Below are 21,532 nucleotides of genomic sequence, written 5' to 3' on the forward strand. Positions count from 1 at the left end.
AAGTGTTGCGTCCTTGACCGAGTCCGCCTTGCCGGACCGTCGTACGGCACAGGACGCAGTTGGCCATCCGGCGGCGCCGGCAGTTCAGGAAGGCATGGGCCAGGCATCGGGGCTCCGTGCGAGCCGCGGGGTTCCGGTTCCCGACGGTCAACAGCCGTCAGGTCCGAGACACCTGGGGGTGGGTCAGGTGGAGACACGTGAGGATCAGCCTGCGACACATCCCTCCCCGAGTCGACGGTCACATCACACGCTCGGTCGTCACGGCACAACCCGGGGTCACGCGGCGCCGCGTAGGGTTTCAGTCGGGAGGAGTGCACGTACCAACGGCGTTTTCCCCATTTAATCTGTATACTCTGGGGTCGTGCAACCCGCACAATTTCCACCGGTCCCCTCCATGGTCTCAACAGTTTGGGGGACGTAGCCAACGGTGCGTGTGGACAATGCAGCCAGGCCTTATCGCCCGGTTCCCAATTGTGCGTATGCACCTTCCGTTCATGCAATCGCTCGTTCGCGATCTGCCGAGAGCGTGAATTCAATCTCGCAGCCTCTCGCGCCTCAGCCAATTTGGCGATGTTAAACTTAATGTGGTCTGCCAATTTAGATTTCGCACGTGGCTGTGAAATCCCCAGTTGGACGTCCATGGCCGGATCAGCCTCCCGCCCATACATCAGAAAAAATGGAGAAAACCCCGTCGCCGCATGGGGTGCCATCCGATAGGCCGCTAGTACCCCCGGTACCTGTAAGTCCCAATCCACCTGGTCGTCGCATACCTGTTGGCACAGCATAGACGTAATCGTCCTGTTCAGACGTTCAACCATACCGTCAGTCTGCGGGTGGTACGGGGAGGTACGTACTTCCTTTGTACCCAACAGGTCGCACACCTCGCGCAACAAAACACTCGAAAAGTTTTTCCCTTGATCCGTCAGCAAGCGTTCGGGGGCGCCTTTGTCCAAAACGTAACCTTGGACAAAGGCGTCCGCCACTGCCGCAGCCGACTGGTTGGCGAGTGGCCACGCCATGGGCCAGCGGGTGAAGTACTCTACGCCAACCAGCAGGAACTTATTTCCCCGAGGTGTAGTGGGAAAGGGCCCCAAGATGTCTAGCGCGACCAATTCGTTCGTGCGCGAAACTTGAATGGATTGAAGCGGTGGATTAGCCGCTATTGGTGGCGGTTTTCTTTTAGCGCACCCTACACACCCCTTAAGAATGTTCGCCACGTCACTGACCATCCCAGGCCAATAGTAGTCTCGCTGAATGAGGGCGAGCGTTTTGTGAAACCCCAGATGCATGAGTCGTTCATGGGCAGCCAGGACGACCTTACCCCGTACAGCAACCGGCACCACAAGCATGTGACGCCGGGACATGGAGTCCCACTTCATCAAGAGGCCCTGTCTGCACACCCAGGAACCGACCCGCGTTTCCCCGCCCTCGGGAACGTTAACCTTCCGACGTAGCGCGAGTAGGGAGCTGTCGGCCATTTGCAGACGGCCCCACTCGATGAGAGGCAATGCTAACAGCGAGTCCCTCCCCGTGGGGGCGTCGACCCCCGTAGTATCCGTGGCGGCTAGCACCACTTCCGCGGGGACATCGACAGAAGGTTTACACCGCGCCGATCCCAACTGACATGCGCATTCCGTACGCGTCGGCAACCGTGACAATGCATCCGCATTCGAGTGGCGCAACCCCTTGCGGTAAATCGTCGTGAATTGGTAGTCCTGAAGGACCTCCAACCATCGGGACAATTGGCCGGATGGCTGCGCCACCCGCATAGCGTATTGGAGAGCCGCATGGTCCGTGCGAACCGTAAAGTGACGGCCATACAGATACGGCCTGAATTGCTGTATAAAAAACACAATCGCCAGCAATTCACGCCGTGTCACGCAGTAGCGTTGTTCCGCGGGGGACAGAACCCTGCTACCGTAGGCGACCACCCGTTCGACCCCCCCGACCACCTGTGAGAGCACTCCCCCGATACCCGTGTTACTGGCATCCGTGTCGAGCACAAACGGTTGCGTGAAATCGGGGTAACACAAGGGGGGAGCCTGCACCAAGGCGTCACGAAGGGAGCAGAACGCGGCCTCCTCCTCCGGCCCCCAGTGAAACCGCACCCCTTTAGCCGTCAAGGCGTGCAGGGGCCTGGCTATGGTGGCAAACTGTTTGACAAAACGACGGTAATAGGAGGCAAATCCTATGAAGCTGCGGACTTCAGTAACAGAGGTCGGTGTTGGCCATGAGCCGACGCATTGCGTCTTAGCAGGGTCCGTCGAGATCCCCGAACGGCTAACGATATGGCCCAAATACCTGACCGATTCCCGAAGCAGAAAACATTTAGCCGGTTTAAATTTAAGCTTCGCGGAACGCATCCTGAGAAACACTGCCCTCAGTCGCTGGAGGTGCTCCTCAAAAGTTCGGCTGAAAACGATGATATCATCGAGGTAAATCAAACAGGTGTCCCATTGAAGGCCTGACAAAACCAATTCCATGAGCCTCTGGAACGTGGCAGGAGCGGAATGTAAACCCATGGGCAATCGGTTGAACTCAAATAGGCCTCCCGGTGTCCGGAAAGCGGTTTTAGGTTTTGATTCGTCATCGAGGGGCAATTGCCAAAATCCCGAAAGCAAATCGAGCGTCGAAAAAAACTGTGCTCCTGCCAAGGCATCCAGCGACTCATCCATCCTGGGGAGCGGATACGCATCGGCCATTGATATTTTGTTTAGGCGGCGGAAATCAACACAGAACCGCAGGGATCCATCCTGTTTTTTAACCAAGACGATAGGAGCACCCCACGGACTGGAAGAGGGCGCAATGATGTCGGCCGCCAACATGTCATTTACTGCCGACTGCACATGCTCCTTCTCGGCTGGACTGAGCCGGAAGGGATTCTGTCGAATAGGGGCCGCGTCCCCAGTCTCTATGTGGTGGCGCAACAGGTCTGTGCAGCCAATGTCGTACTTGTGCCTGCTAAACACGTCAGCGAACTCGAGCAGCAAGCCCCTCAATGCACCCAACTGCACACTGGACAAGGTACTGGACCCGGCACACAACGAGTCCAACCACTCCGTCCCCTCCTCACTTTGGGGATGCGTATCGACATGCGAATCGGCGTGAGCAACGAGCTGTTCCTCGACGGGTAGCGGCGCGGCGTGAGCGAGCACCGTTCCCTGCGTAATCACGGCCGGCCGCGACCCCGTATTCAGGACCACAACGAACGGCTCACTGTCCCCTCTCACCATGGTCTGGGCCACCGCTAAGTTGAGGTCCCCTTTAGCCCTGTTAGACGGCCCCAATAGAACTCCCTGCGCCCCCGCATCCGCCCCAAGGGGTTTTCTCAACCGAAGGGGTACCAACATTTGCGATCCCGGGAGCACCCGTACAGTCCGGGTTGCCAGCGCCTGCACCGTCGCACAAGCCGTGCGTATCTTATTTGGACTCTTCAAAAACTCAACCCGCCGACCCGACGGAAGCTCAATGCAGGCCTGGTCTATGAGAATTTTTATGGGCATTTTAGACAGAAAGTCCGTGCCTAGTAGACAAGGAACGGCCAACGATGATGATACAAAAATAGGACCCGCCAATTTAATGTCGCCAATACAAATATTCGCCCGAATCTGGCCGATGATTCCCAAAGATCCCCCGTTTGCCGCGTAAAATGGTACGTCCACCGGCAGAAGTGGTCGACATTGTACGGGAAGAATATTATAAATAAGGTCCGAAATAATAGTGGCCGACGCACCCGTGTCCACGAGCACCCGGACCTCAACCCCGTCAATGTACCCCGTTACCACGGACGACCCGGCCGACGCAGCCACAATCCTGTGGGCCAATTCGGACCACTCGACTGCCTTCGGGCCGTACGCGGACCCCTCTCGCCGAACCGAACCCCCGGCGCCCATACACGGTCCCCCCACCGCTAAGCGGCGACCCGAACGTGCCGTGCGTGTGGACCGAACGTGTGAGGTGCCGCGACTTGCCGGGTTCAGTTGGGATGTCTTGAGTCCCTGGTCGTCGTCCGGACGTGGTCCCGCGGTGCGTTGACGCGGGGCCCGGCACCCGGACGCGACGTGGCCCCGAAGGCCGCAGTTGTAGCAGACGACGAGGGACGTCGTAGGTTTCGGTTGCTCCAGCTTGCGGGAGGAGCGTGTGGGCGAACGACCTCCCGTTCTCCACTCCCCCGGCCTCGAACCAGCGAAGGCCTCCTCCCGAGGCACAGCAGGCTGAGGTCCGATGATCGTGGCGGCCGGTGCCCCGTTCTCCACCGATGCGCAGACGACCGTCGGCTTCCGCTGTAGGACCTCGTAAGCGTGGATACTCGTGGCAATCCCCAGGGAGCAGATGTCCATCTCGTCCGCCGTATTAATGGGAACTCCCAATCCGTGAGCCAGCGCCAGCAGCTGCTCCGTCACCATGGCGTCCTTCCCCTCCTTGTCCATGCGGGGAAAAGCTGAATCCGCCAGGGCGAGCAGCGCCGTGCGATAGGCGAGCGTTGTTTCTCCAACCACCTTCCGCCGATCGTAGAACTGGTGGCGACAGGTCGAGGGCGGCCCGAACACCTTGGCCAACAGGTGCAGCGCGGCCTGGAGCGTTGAGCGGGACGACCTCGGGGCAGACGTGAAGGCCGCAAGCGCGTCGTCGTCGAGCATCGCTGGCAGCGCGCGCAGGGCAGTGGTGTCGGACCACCCCGACATTTCTTGATGCGCGATGAACCGTCGCTGGAAGGCTCCCCAGTCGCCCCCGTCCGCCTTGAACACCGACAGCGCGGGCAATCGTTGCTGGAGAACTCGATCGTCGTCGTCGTCGTTGGAACGATTTTCCCGCGCGCCGCTGTGGTTGTAGAAAATGTCGGCTCCCTCTGCAGGCGCAAAATGGAGAGCTCCGGCGCTCGCCGATGACGCGGGCTGCGCTGTGTGGAGACCTCTGGCCACGTGGTGTCCGCGTTTCCCGCCAACCGGAGGCGGACCCTCAAAACTGGCGCCAACTCCCAAACTTTTGGCGCGAAACGCCTTATGGCGGGAACCCTCCAGCCGCGCCGCCTCTTCCAACCCCGCAGGCGTTCCACCGGCCGCTGGAACGGAGATCTCCGCCAAGATCGCAGCGGCGGCGAGCAGCAACTCCGCCAGGCGGGAGTGTGCGTCCTGCAGGCTGGTGTCGGAGGCGGGCGGAGCATCGGCCATTTCCGCGAAGTGCTGCATCGGCGGCAACTCCTCATCCTCTCCTCCCGAGGGTGGTGTCACCGGTACGTCGTCGTCTCCCCGGTCTTGCACGTGGGAACGAGAAGTCTTCCTTGTGTCCATTCTCCTTGAAGACAGGTTTACTTCTGACGCCAGTTGTAAAGTAGTAACTCGGCAGGAGACGACTTCACGGGTAGCACACTCTTTATTTTCACCAACTTGTAGTTACACGGATGACTAACACCCTACTTCGTTACACGGGTGACCAACACCCACTTAGCTACACGGGTGACGGACACCCACTCAACTACAACTTCGTTACATGGGTGACCAACACCCACTTAGCTACACGGGTGACCAACACCCACTCAGCTACACGGGTGACCAACACCCACTCAGCTACACGGGTGACTAACACCCACTCAGCTACACGGGTGACCAACACCCACTCAGCTACACGGGTGACTAACACCCACTCAGCTACACGGGTGACCAACACCCACTCAGCTGTACTGACACGGGCTCTTACGCCCTGTAGCCTTCCGGGACACACCCAGCCGGGGTGCCCGTCTCGGCTCTGGGTACCACCGTCCCGACCCACACGGGCGTCGGACTACGGTCCCCCCAGTCTCGGCTCCGAGCCACACAGGGCCCCTACCTCCTCCACCCCGTCTTCGGTCTTCAACTGGTTAACACTGACCACGAGTGCTCTCGCGCGTCCCCCTTTATACCCCTCCTGCGGACGTCGCTGAGAGTACTCACTTATCTGACCAATCACTGCGCACATCGCTACGATCCTCTTTTCCCAGCTTGTGTGAGCGCGCCTCACCACCGGCGCGCGCGTCCATGCCACGCCCACACCGCGTGCCCAACCCCGCGCCCCGTGATCCATCACTGCCGGCGCACGTCAATACCACCACTACAGAAGGATCACCTCGATGCTCCTGGTGTCTCCCCTGGCAAGCCAGGGCGGTTTCCCCCTCATCGGGCAATTCGCCAGAATGGTGAGGCTCTGCTGTGTCTCCCGTTCTTATATAGAGCAGCAGCAGGGTGACGTCATCATTAACTCATTAACTCATCAGGTGCAAAGATTCAAGGGGGGAGTGATTGTAATTATATACTAGATTAGTAATCAGGCTATTGTTACGATGCGAGTTGTAGCTTAGTAATCATTTGGAATGTGTTTTATTGTGATCAAATCACGATCGCAAAGCAACACTGCTGAAAGCGATCAGATTATTAAAACAATAAAAATACCATTTATCTCAGGAGTAACTGACAAATTAGCCCGTGTTTTGCAAAAGCAAAACATTACAGTAAGATTTGGTACAGTACACAAAATTCAACAACTAGTAACGTGCACTAAAGACGAATTACCTAAATTATCAACAGAAGGTGTATATCGGATGAATTGTGTATGTGGCAGATGCTATATTGGACAGACAGGGCGTAACGTTAGTGTAAGACTAAAAGAACACTAGATAAATATTAAACTATAACAAACACAACTGTCGGCAGTGGCAGAACATGCATGCCAACAGGGACACTCAATTGATGTTGGTGTGTGTGTGTTGGTGTGTGTGTGTATATTGGTGTTGATGTGTGTTGGTGTGTGTGTGTATTGGTGTTGGTGTGTGTATATTGGTGTTGATGTGTGTTGGTGTGTGTGTGTGTTGCGTGTGTGTTGGTGTGTGTATATTGGTTTTGGTGTGTGTGTGTATATATTGGTGTTGGTGTGTATGTGTTGGTGTGTGTGTGTATATTGGTGTGTGTGTGTGTTGTGTGTGTTGCGTGTGTTGGTGTGTGTGTGTGTGTATATATTGGTGTTGGGGTGTGTATGTTGGTGTGTGGGGGGCAGTGGTTAGTGCTCTGTGCTATGAACCCGGAAATCCGAGTTCGATTACCGCTAATGGCCGACACCAGTGACGATTATCTGAACCAGTGCTGGGCCTCCCCTAGGTCAACTCAGGCTCACATTCATACCTGGTTCGGTGTGTAAACATGGCCAATGGGGAGACAAAGGCGGCCGAGTGTGGTGCTGGCCACTCACCCCTTCATGTACTATTGCCAGCCTTCATAGGTGCTCGCTAACAAGCTACACGGGGGCTCTTCGTCTTTGTTGGTGTGTGTTCCTTTGTGTGCGGGGAGCGGTGTTGCTGCCGTAAGGGTGCTGGGATCCTCCCTTATCCGGTGGGCAACTTGGGGTCCTGGGAGAATCGTGGCCACGAAGCCCCAGCGGCCGCGAGGTCTGTCGCTTCAATGAATGAATGAGGAAATGATTGATGGCACGAATGACTGACGGGACGATGTACTCATGGAAGGAATGAAGGAATGACAGTCACCTCATAGTCGCGACACGTGGGGTTGAAGGCGTTGGTGCCACAGATGAAGAGAGTGGCCCCCTGCCCCTCCCCGCTCCTCGGGCGAAGCAGCAGCACCTTGATGTAGTTGAAGCAGTCGCGCTGTGTGCAGGGGGGAGATTGGAGAGGCGGCGTGGGATTAGGGGGAGGGCGAAGGGTTGAAGTTGGGGGGAGCAGTTCGTGAGGTGACAGTGGGTCACGACCGTGTGGCGTCACGCAGAGACCCGTAGACTCACGCAGAGACTCATAGACTCATACAAAGACTCATAGACTCGTGCATAGACTCATAGACTCGTGCAGAGACCCGTAGACTCACGCAGAGACTCATAGACTCACGCAAAGACCCGTAGACTCATGCAGAGACTCATATACTCACGCAGAGACTCATAGACTCACGCAGAGACTCGTAGACTCACACAGAGACTCATAGACTCATGCAGAGACTCATAGACTCATACAGAGACTCATAGACTCGTGCATAGACTCATAGACTCGTGCAGAGACCCGTAGACTCACGCAGAGACTCATAGACTCACGCAAAGACCCGTAGACTCATGCAGAGACTCATAGACTCACGCAGAGACTCATAGACTCACGCAGAGACTCGTAGACTCACACAGAGACTCAGACTCATGCAGAGACTCATAGACTCATACAGAGACTCATAGACTCGTGCATAGACTCATAGACTCGTGCAGAGACCCGTAGACTCACGCAGAGACTCATAGACTCACGCAAAGACCCGTAGACTCATGCAGAGACTCATAGACTCACGCAGAGACTCAGACTCACGCAGAGACTCGCAGACTCACACAGAGACTCATAGACTCACGCAGAGACTCAGACTCACGCAGAGACTCGTAGACTCACACAGAGACTCATAGACTCATGCAGAGACTCATGCAGAGACTCATATACTCACGCAGGGACTCATAGACTCACACAGAGACTCATAGACTCACGCAGGGACTCATAGACTTTACGCAGAGACTCATAGACTCATGCAGAGACTCATAGACTCACACAGGGGGTCATTACTGTGCTGCTGGTATGGCCATGGTCCCTGGGGCTCCACTCGTCGAGGTCTCTCTCTCACCACACTCTCACCACTCTCACCACACTCTCACCACACTCTCACCACACTCTCACCACACTCTCACCACACTCTCACCACACTCTCTCTCTCTCTGCTCACCGCTCTCTTCCCCTTCCACGCGCACGGCCGCTGCTCGTCGACGCTTGCTCTCCATACGAGTCTCTGTGACACGGGGAAGACGTGTTGAGACCCACACCCCTCACACACTCACACTCAGTCATTCACTCCCACTCACTCACACTCATTCTCATCCTGATGACGGAGACTTGTGTTGCCTCCGAAACGTCGTGATTTTGATTTTTTATTGTTTTATTTTTATTAATTTTAATTTCATTTTTACCTACGTGACTTTACCAAAGAATATACTCACCCTCACTCATTCACACTCGCACTCATTCATACTCGCACTCATTCACACTCGCGCTCATTAACACTCACGCTCATTCACACTCGCGCTCATTCACACTCGCGCTCATTCACACTCGCGCTCATTCATACTCGCACTCTCACTCACTCACACCCTCACTCGCACACTCACTCATTCTCACCCTCACTCGGACTCTCACTCATTCACACTCTCCACGCTTTCTCACACACTCTCACTCCATCACTCCAAGAACTCCCCAGCACGCTTACACGCTCATGAACACCCCCCTTCCCCCCCCGCCCCTCCCCTCACTTTGCTGAACCCGATTTCTGGTCCGTGCCGCGCGTCCAGATCCAGGCTGTACACGTGATCCCTGCGAGACACAACCAGGTGAACACAACCAGGTGAACACAACCACGTGATCCCTGCGAGACACAACCAGCTGAACACAACCACGTGATCGCAACCAGGTGAACCCAACCACGTGATCCCTGCGAGACACAACCAGGTGAACACAACCACGTGATCCCTGCGAGACACAACCAGATGAACACAACCACGTGATTTCAACCAGGTGAACACAACCACGTGATCTCAACCAGGTGAACCCAACCACGTGATCTCAACCAGGTGAACACAACCACGTGAACACAACCAGGTGATCTTAACCAGGTGAACACAACCACGTGATCTCAACCAGGTGAACACAACCACGTGATTTCAACCAGGTGAACCCAACCACGTGAACACAACCACGTGAACACAACCACGTGATCTCAATCAGGTGAACACAACCACGTGATCTCAACCGGGTGAACACAACCACGTGAACACAAACAGGTTTTAATTTGAAGATGAAAGGAGACGGGGGGCGCGTGGAGATGGAACCTTGAGATGGAAAGAGGGGCGGGGCTCTGTGGGGGTGTGAGAGGCGAGGCTGGGGGGTGAGGGGCGGGGCTTTAAGGGGGCTGAGGGGCGGGGCTCTGTGGGGGAAAGAGGGGCGGGGCTCGGGTCCCCACCTGCCGCCCAGGAGGAGCTCCCTCCCCACCTGCGCCATCAGCTGCAAGTGAAGCGAGGGGGGAGCGCCGCCCCCCTCCGGGGTCGATACCCCCGGGGCTGGGCCCCCCACGAACGCCGGGTGCCGCGCCGTGTCTGCGCAGTACACACACACACACAGTACACACATCACACACACAGTACACACACAGTACACACATCACACAGTACACACATCACACACACAGTACACATACAGTACACACATCACACACACAGTACACACATCACACACACACACAGTACACACATCACACACACACACAGTACACACACAGTACACACATCACATACAGTACACACACAGTACACACATCACACACACAGTACACACACACAGTACACACGCAGTACACACACACACACATTACACACACAGGACACACATCACACACACAGTACACACACAGAACACACACACACACAGTACACACACACCACACACACACACAGTACACCACCCACACACACACAGTACACACACAGTACACACATCACACCACACACACAGTACACACACACACATTACACACACACACCACACACACAGTACACACATACACAGTACACACACCACACACACACAGTGCACACATCACACCACACACACACAGGACACACATCACACCACACACACAGTACACACACCACACACACAGTACATACACAGTACACACACACCACACACACAGTACACACACCACACACACACACACAGTACACACACCACTCACACATTGCACACACACGCAGTACACACACCACACACACACGCAGAACACACACACACCACACACACACACAGTACACACACACACACCACACAGTACACACACACAGCACACACACACACAGTACACACACCACACAGTACACACACACACAGCACACGCACAGTACACACACACACAGTACACACACACACAGTACACACAGTGCACACACAGTACACACACACTACACAGCACAGAACACACACACAGTACACACACACACCACACACACAGTACACACCACACCGCACACACCACACCACACACAGTACACACACACAGTACACACATACAGTACACACACCACACACCACACACACAGTACACACAGCACACACCACAACACCTACACACACAGTACACACACACAGTACACACACAGTACACACACACAGTGCGCACACACACACACACAGCACACACACACAGTACACACACAGTACACACACACACAGCACACACACAGTACACACACACACACACCACACACACAGTACACACACAGTACACACACACCACACACACAGTACACACACCACGCTGTACATGTGGGGGAGGTCACCCCACTCACACGAAGCCTCCACCAGCGAGATCGCCTCGACGTCGCGGGGAAGGAGCCCCTCCCCTCACCTCCCCGCGGGGGGGCAGCAGCAGCAGCAGCGCCCCCGCGGGCAGCAGCCACAGCAGGAGGGGGGGCGGGAGCCCCATCGAGTCCAGCGGCACCTGCAGGAAACAACTCACCATGACTCACCCCCATACTCACCCCCACTCACCCCCACACTCACCCCCACTCACCCCCACACTCACCCCCACACTCACCCCCACTCACCCCCACACTCACCCCCACACTCACCATTACTCACCCCCACACTCACCATTACTCACCCCCACCCTCACCCCCACTCACCCCTACACTCACCATTACTCACCCCCACACTCACCATTACTCACCCCCACACTCACCATGACTCACCCCCACACTCACCCCCACTCACCCCCACACTCACCATTACTCACCCCCACACTCACCATTACTCACCCCCACACTCACCATGACTCACCCTCACACTCACCATTACTCACCCCTACACTCACCACTACTCACCCCCACACTCACCACTACTCACCCCCACACTCACCATTACTCACCCCCACACTCACCATTACTCACCCCCACACTCACCATGACTCACTCCCACACTTACCATTACTCACCCCCACACTCACCATGACTCACCCTCACACTCACCATTACTCACCCTCACACTCACCATTACTCACCCCCACACTCACCATTACTCACCCCCACACTCACCATGACTCACTCCCACACTTACCATTACTCACCCCCACACTCACCATGACTCACCCTCACACTCACCATTACTCACCCTCACACTCACCATTACTCACCCCCACACTCACCATTACTCACCCACACACTTACCATGACTCACGCCCACACTCACCATGACTCACCCCCACACTCACCATTACTCACCCCCACACTCACAATGACTCACCCCTACACTCACCATGATTCACCCCCACACTCACCATGATTCACCCCCACACTCACCATTACTCACCCCCACACTCACCATTACTCACCCTCACACTCACCATTACTCACCCCCACACTCACCATTACTCACAATTACTCTCAGCTCGTCAATCACACACTCTTACCCTCACCCCTAAACTCATTCATACCCTTACACTCACCATCGCTCACCCCCACACTCACCATGACTCACCCTTACACTCACCATTAACTCACCCCCACACTCACCATTAACTCACCCCCACACTCACCATTACTCACCCCTACACTCACCCCACACTCATCATTACTCACCCCCACACTCACCATTACTCACCCCCACACTGACCATTACTCACCCTACACTCACCATTACTCACCCCCACACTCACCATTACTCACTCCCACACTCACCATGACTCACCCCCACACTCACAACGACTCACCCCACACTCACCATGACTCACCCCCACACTCACCCCCACGTATCCCACACTCACCCCCCTCACCCCCACACTCACCATTACTCACCCCCACACTCACCATTACTCACCCCCACACTCACCATGACTCACCCATCACACTCACCATTACTCACCCCTACACTCACCACTACTCACCCCTACACTCAAATTACTCACCCCCACACTCACCATTACTCACCCCCACACTCACCATTACTCACCCGCACACTCACCATTACTCACCTCCACACACACCATTACTCCACCCCCACACTCACCATGACTCACCCCCACAATCACCATTACTCACCCCCACACTCACCATTACTCACCCCACACTCACCATGAATCACCCCCACACTCACCATTCTCACCCTACACTCACCCCCACAACTCCCATTACTCACCCCCACACTCACCATGACTCACTACCCACACTTACCATTACTCACCCCCCACACTCACCATGACTCACCCTCACACCACCATTACTCCCCTCACACTCACCATTACTCACCCCCCCACACTCACCATTATTACCCCCCACCTCACCATGGACTCACCCCTACACTCACCAGTGATTCACCCCCACACTCACCATACTCACCCCCACACTCCACCATGATTCAACCCCCACACTCACCATTACTCACCCCAACACTCACCATGACTCATCCCCACACTCACCATTACTCACCACCCACACTCACCATGACTCACCCCCACACTCACCATGATTCACCACCACACTCCCATTACTCCCCCCACACTCACCAATGACTCATCCCCACACTCACCATTACTCACCCTCACACTCACCATTACGCACCCCCATACTCACCATTACTCACCCCCACACTCACCATGACTCACCCCCTACACTCACCATGATTCACCCCCACACTCACCATTACTCACCCCCACACTCACCATTACTCACCCCCCACACTCACCATGACTCACCCCTACACTCCCCAGATTCACCCCCACACTCACCATTACTCACCCCACACTCACCATTACTCACCCCACACTCACAATGACTCACCCCCACACTCACCATTACTCACCCCCACACTCACCATGACTCACCCCCACACTCACCCCCACTCACCCCCACACTCACCCCCACTCACCCCCACACTCACCATTACTCACCCCCACACTCACCCCCACTCACCCTACACTCACCATTACTCACCCCCACACTCACCATTACTCACCCCCACACTCACCATACTCACCCCCACACTCACCATGACTCACCCCCACACTCACCATTACTCACCCCCACACCCACCCCACTCACCCCCACACTCACCATTACTCACCTCCACACACATTACTCACCCCACACCACCATGACTCACCCCCACAATCACCATTACTCACCCCCACACTCACCATTACTCACCCCCACACTCACCATGAATCACCCCCACACTCACCATTTCACCCTACACTCACCCCCACACTCACCATTACTCACCCCCACACTTACCATGACTCACTCCCACACTTACCATTACTCACCCCCACACTCACCATAACTCACCCTCACACTCACCATTACTCACCCTCACACTCACCATTACTCACCCCACACTCACCATTATTCACCCCCACACTCACCATGACTCACCCCACACTCACCATGATTCACCCCCACACTCACCATTACTCACCCCCACACTCACCATGACTCATCCCCACACTCACCATTACTCACCCCCACACTCACCATGACTCACCCCCACCACTCACCATGATTCACCCCCACACTCACCATTACTCACCCCCACACTCACCATGACTCATCCCCACACTCACCATTACTCACCCTCACACTCACCATTACTCACCCCCACACCCATTACTCACCCCCACATCACCATGACTACCCTACACTCACCATGATTCACCCCCACACTCACCATTACTCACCCCCACACTCACCATTACTCACCCCCACACTCACCATGACTCACCCCTACACTCACCATGATTCACCCCCACACTCACCATTACTCACCCCCACACTCACCATTACTCACCCCCACACTCACAATGACTCACCCCCACACTCACCATTACTCACCCCCACACTCACCATGACTCACCCCCACACTCACCCCACTCACCCCACACTCACCCCACTCACCCCCACACTCACCATTACTCACCCTACACTCACCATTACTCACCCCCACACTCACCATTACTCACCCCCACACTCACCATGATGACTCATCCTCACACTCACCATTACTCACCCCACACTCACCATTACTCACCCCACACTCACCCCCACTCACCCTACACTCACCATTACTCACCCCCACACTCACCATTACTCACCCCCACACTCACCATGATCATCCCCACACGCACCATTACTCACCCCCACACTCACCCCACTCACCCCCACACTCACCATTACTCACCCCTACACTCACCATTACTCACCCCCACACTCACCATGATTCACCCCCACACTCACCATTACTCACCCCCACACTCACCATGACTCATCCCCACATCACCATTACTCACCCCACCACACTCACCATGACTCACCCCCACACTCACCATGATTCACCCCACACACATTACTCACCCCCACACTCACCATGACTCATCCCCACACTCACCATTACTCACCCTCACACTCACCATTACTCACCCCCACACTCACCATTACTCACCCCCACACTCACCATGACTCACCCCTACACTCACCATGATTCCCCCACACTCACCATACTCACCCCCACACTCACCATTACTCACCCCCACACTCACCATGACTCACCCCTACACTCACCATGATTCCCCCACACTCACCATACTCACCCCCACACTCACCATTACTCACCCCCACACTCACAATGACTCACCCCCACACTCACCATTACTCACCCCACACTCACCATGACTCACCCCACACTCACCCCACTCACCCCCACACTCACCCCACTCACCCCACACTCACCATTACTCACCCCTACACTCACCATTACTCACCCCCACACTCACCCCCACTCACCCTACACTCACCATTACTCACCCCCACACTCACCATTACTCACCCACACTCACCATTACTCACCCCCACACTCACCATGACTCACCCCCACACTCACCATTACTCACCCCCACACTCACCCCCACTCACCCCCACACTCAACCATTACTCACCTCCACACACACCATTACTCACCCCCACACTCACCAGACTCACCCCACAACTCACCATTACTCACCCCCACACTCACCATTACTCACCCCCACACTCACCATGAATCACCCCCACACTCACCATTACTCACCCCTACACTCACCCCACACTCACCATTACTCACCCCCACACTCACCATGACTCACTCCCACACTTACCATTACTCACCCCCACACTCACCATAACTCACACCTCACCTCACCATTACTCACCCTCACACTCACCATTACTCAACCCCACACTCACCATTATTCACCCCCACACTCACCATGACTCACCCCCCACACTCACCCATGATTCACCCCCACACTCACCATTACTCACCCCCACACTCACCATGACTCATCCCCACACTCACCATTACTCACCCCCACACTCACCATGACTCACCCCCACACTCACCATGATTCACCCCCACACTCACCATTACTCACCCCCACACCTCACCATGACTCATCCCCACCTCACCATTACTCACCCTCACACTCACCATTACTCACCCCCACACTCACCATTACTCACCCCCACACTCACCATGACTCACCCCTACACTCACCATGATTCACCCCCACACTCACCATTACTCCCCCCCACACTCACCATTACTCCCCCCACACTCACCATGACTCACCCCTACACTTCACCATGATTCACCCCCACACTCACCATTACTCACCCCCCCACACTCACCATTACTCACCCCCACACTCACCATGACTCACCCCCACACTCACCATTACTCACCCCACACACCACCATGACTCACCCCCACACTCACCCCCACTCAACCCCCACCTCACCCCCACTCACCCCCACACTACCTTACACTACCCTACACTCACCATTACTCACCCCTACCTCACCATTACTCACCCCACAACTCACACTTACTCACCCCACACTCACCATGATGACTCATCCTCACACTCCACCCATTACTCACCCTCACACTCACCATTACTCACCCCACACTCACCATTATTCACCCCCACACTCACCATGACTCACCCCACACTCACCATGATTCACCCCCACACTCACCATTACTCACCCCACACTCACCATGACCATCCCCACACTCACCATTACTCACCCCCACACTCACCATGACTCACCCCCACACTCACCATGATTCACCCCCACCTCACCATTACTCCACCCCCCACACCACCATGACTCATCCCCACAACTCACCACTCACCCTCACACTCACCATTACTCACCCCACACTCACCATTACTCACCCCCAACTCACCCATGACTCACCCCTACACCCCATGATCACCCCCACACTCACCATTACTCACCCCCACACTCACCATTACTCCCCCCACACTCACCATGATCACCCCTACACTCACCATGATTCACCCCCACACTCACCATTACTCACCCCCACACTCACCATTCTCACCCCCCCACACTCACATGACTCACCCCCACACACTCCCATTACTCACCCCACACTCACCATGACTCACCCCCACACTCACCCCCACTCACCCCCACCTCACCCCCACTCACCCCCACCACTCACCATTACTCACCCCTACACTCACCATTACTCACCCCCCACTCACCATTACTCACCCCCACACTCACCATGATGACTCATCCTCACACTCACCATTACTCACCCCCACACTCACCATTACTCACCCCCACACTCACCCCCACTCACCCCTACACTCACCATTACTCACCCCACACTCACCATTACTCACCCCCACCTCACCATGACTCACCCCACACTCACCATTACTCACCCCCACACTCACCCCCACTCACCCCCACACTCACCATTACTCACCCCTACACTCACCATTACTCACCCCCACACCCCATTACTCACCCCCACACTCACCATTCTACTCATCCTCACACTCACCATTACTCACCCCTACACTCACCACTACTCGCCCCTACACTCACCATTACTCACCCCCACACTCACCATGACTCACCCCCACACTCACCCCCACTCACCCCCACCCACCCACCCACAAACTCACCGCCACACTCACCATTACTCACCCCCACACTCACCATGACTCACCCCTACACTCACTATTACTCACCCCACACTCACCATTACTCACCCCACACTCACCATGACTCACCCCTACACTCACTATTACTCACCACGCCCACTCACCATTACTCACCCCCACTCACCATGACTCACCCCTACACTCACCATTACTCACCCCCACATTCACCATCTCACCCCCACACTCACCATTACTCACCCCCAAACGCACTATTACTCACCCCCACACTCACCCTATTCACCCCCATACTCACCCCCCTACCCCCACACTCACCATTACTCACCCCCACACTCACCATTACTCACCCCCACACTCACTATTACTCACCCCCACACTCACCCCCACTCACCCCCATACTCACCCCCACTCACCCCTACACTCACCATTGCTCACCCCCACACTCACCATTACTCACCCCCACACTCACCATTACTCACCCCCACACTCACCATGATGACTCACCCTCACACTCACCATTATTCACCCCTACACTCACCACTACTCACCCCACACTCACCATTACTCACCCCCCACTCACCATGACTCACCCCCACACTCACCATTACTCACCCCCACACTCACCATGACTCACCCCCACACTCACCCCCACTCACCCCCACACTCACCCCCACTCACCCCCACACTCACCATTACTCACCCCCACACTCACCATTACTCACCCCCACCCTCACCCCCACTCACCCCTACACTCACCATTACTCACCCCCACACTCACCATTACTCACCCCCACACTCACCATGACTCACCCCCACACTCACCCCCACTCACCCCCACACTCACCATTACTCACCCCCACACTCACCATTACTCACCCCCACACTCACCATGACTCACCTTCACACTCACCATTACTCACCCCTACACTCACCATTACTCACCCCCACACTCACCATTACTCACCCGCACACTCACCATTACTCACCTCCACACTCACCATTACTCACCCCCACACTCACCATGACTCACCCCCACACTCACCATTACTCACCCCTACACTCACCATTACTCACCCCCACACTCACCATGAATCACCCCCACACTCACCATTACTCACCCCCACACTCACCATTACTCACCCCTACACTTACCCCCACACTCACCATTACTCACCCCTACACTTACCATTACTCACCCCCCACTCACCATTACTCACCCCCACTCACCATTACTCACCCCCACACTCACCATGACTCACTCCCACACTTACCATTACTCCCCACACTCACCATTACTCACCCCCACACTCACCATTACTCACCCCCACACTCACCATTACTCACCCCCACACTCACCATTACTCACCACCACACTCACCATTACTCACCCCCACACTCACCATTACTCACCCCCACACTCACCATTACTCACCCCCACACTCACCATTACTCATCCCCACACTCACCATGACTCACCCCCACACTCACCATTACTCACCCCCACACTCACCATTACTCACCCCCACACTCACAATGACTCACCCCTACACTCACAATGATTCACCCCCACACTCACCATGATTCACCCCCACACTCACCATTACTCACCCCCACACTCACCATTACTCACCCCCACACTCACCATTACTCACCCCACTCACCATGACTCACCCCCACACTCACCATTACTCACAATTACTCTCAGCTCGTCAATCACACACTCTTACCCTCACCCCTAAACTCATTCATACCCTTACACTCACCATCGCTCACCCCACACTCACCATGACTCACCCTACACTACCTCACCATTAACTCACCCCCACACTCACCATTAACTCACCCCCACACTCACCATTACTCACCCCTACACTCACCCCCACACTCATCATTACTCACCCCCACACTCACCATTACTCACCCCCACACTGACCATTACTCACCCTACACTCACCATTACTCACCCCCACACTCACCATGACTCACAATTACTCTCAGCTCGTCAATCACACACTCTTACCCTCACCCCTAAACTCATTCATACCCTTACACTCACCATCGCTCACCCCCACACTCACCATGACTCACCCTTACACTCACCATTACTCACCCCCACACTCACCATTAACTCACCCCCACACACACCATTACTCACCCCTACACTCACCCCCACACACTCATCATTACTCACCCCACACTCACCATTACTCACCCCCACACTGACCATTACTCACCCTACACTCACCATTACTCACCCCCACACTCACCATTACTCACTCCCACACTCACCATGACTCACCCCCGCTCACCACGACTCACCCCCCACTCACCATGACTCACCCCCACACCACCCCCACTTATCTCCACACTCACCACTACTCACCCCCACACTCACCATTACTCACCCCCACACTCACCATTACTCACTCCCACACTCACCACGACTCACCCCCACACTCACCATGACTCACCCCCACACTCACCCCCACTTATCCCCAGACTCACCATTACTCACCGCCACACTCACCATTACTCACCCCCACACTCACCATTACTCACCCCCACACTCACCATTACTCCTTCCCACACTCACCATTACTCACCCACACTCACCATGACTCACCCCCACACTCACCATTACTCACCCTCACAATTACTCTCAGCTCGTCAATCACACACTCTTACCCTCACCCCTAAACTCATTCATACCCTTACACTCACCATCGCTCACCCCCACACTCACCATCGCTCACCATACACTATCACCCTCCCCTCCCCACCCTTACACTCACCCACTCACAATCACCGTTAGCCCCCACCCACCCACGTGCCCCCTCGCCGAACCCCCCCCCCCCCCGTCAACCCCGCCCCTCGCATCCATCACTGGATCGATCCGAAATAATCATGAATACAGACGCGGGCACTGGCGTGCACAAAGACAAAGAATCCCGTATAGCCTGCAACAGATTACTGGGGCAAGTGTTGCTAGCCAGCACCTTTGATAGCTGGCACGGCACACGCCCGGCCGCCTTTCTCTAGTTTCCACATAGCACCAGGTACTCATTTAAGGCTGAGTCGACATAGGGGAGGTACATGACCTGTTCAGATATTCATCACTATTACAGTATTTGCTCTGTGAGCGAGAATCGAACTTAGGTCGTCGGGTTCGTTGCGCTAACAACTGCGCCACCGCTCCTCACGCACGCGTGCACACACCATGAAAACACACACGAACACACACGTGTACACGAAGGCATGAACAACACACGTGTTCATGTGTACATACATGAATGCTCCAACAAGGCACATAGATACACGCGTACATTGAACACGTGTACATATACACACGTGAACACATGGACATGAACGCAAAACGGATCCTCTGTTTACACGGAAAGCCTGACCCAAACTCAAGACTCGTTTTCAGGAGGGTGCTGATACATTGGGATGTTTGGCCA

The 21,532-nt window shown here is 55.4% G+C and overlaps 1 protein-coding gene across 1 annotated transcript in view; it reads right to left on the reverse strand.

Moving 5' to 3' along the window:
* LOC133361474 (semaphorin-6B-like) overlaps nucleotides 1-11,410 on the reverse strand; it is a 38,811-nt gene extending 27,401 nt beyond the window's left edge. The window contains exons 1-5 of the mRNA XM_061580391.1: nucleotides 11,392-11,410; nucleotides 10,011-10,143; nucleotides 9,304-9,364; nucleotides 8,724-8,786; nucleotides 7,511-7,630 (exon numbers count right to left, since the gene is read on the reverse strand). Of these exons, the coding sequence (XP_061436375.1) occupies nucleotides 7,511-7,630; nucleotides 8,724-8,786; nucleotides 9,304-9,364; nucleotides 10,011-10,048 (282 nt within the window). The 5' untranslated portion in view covers nucleotides 10,049-10,143; nucleotides 11,392-11,410. The remainder of the gene's footprint in view (nucleotides 1-7,510; nucleotides 7,631-8,723; nucleotides 8,787-9,303; nucleotides 9,365-10,010; nucleotides 10,144-11,391) is intronic.
* Between the last annotated feature and the right edge of the window lie 10,122 nt (nucleotides 11,411-21,532).

This window comes from Lethenteron reissneri, unplaced genomic scaffold, assembly GCF_015708825.2.
Source record: "Lethenteron reissneri isolate LAM-NWPU_2019-01 unplaced genomic scaffold, ASM1570882v1 scaffold_1096, whole genome shotgun sequence".
Taxonomy (NCBI): domain Eukaryota; kingdom Metazoa; phylum Chordata; class Hyperoartia; order Petromyzontiformes; family Petromyzontidae; genus Lethenteron; species Lethenteron reissneri.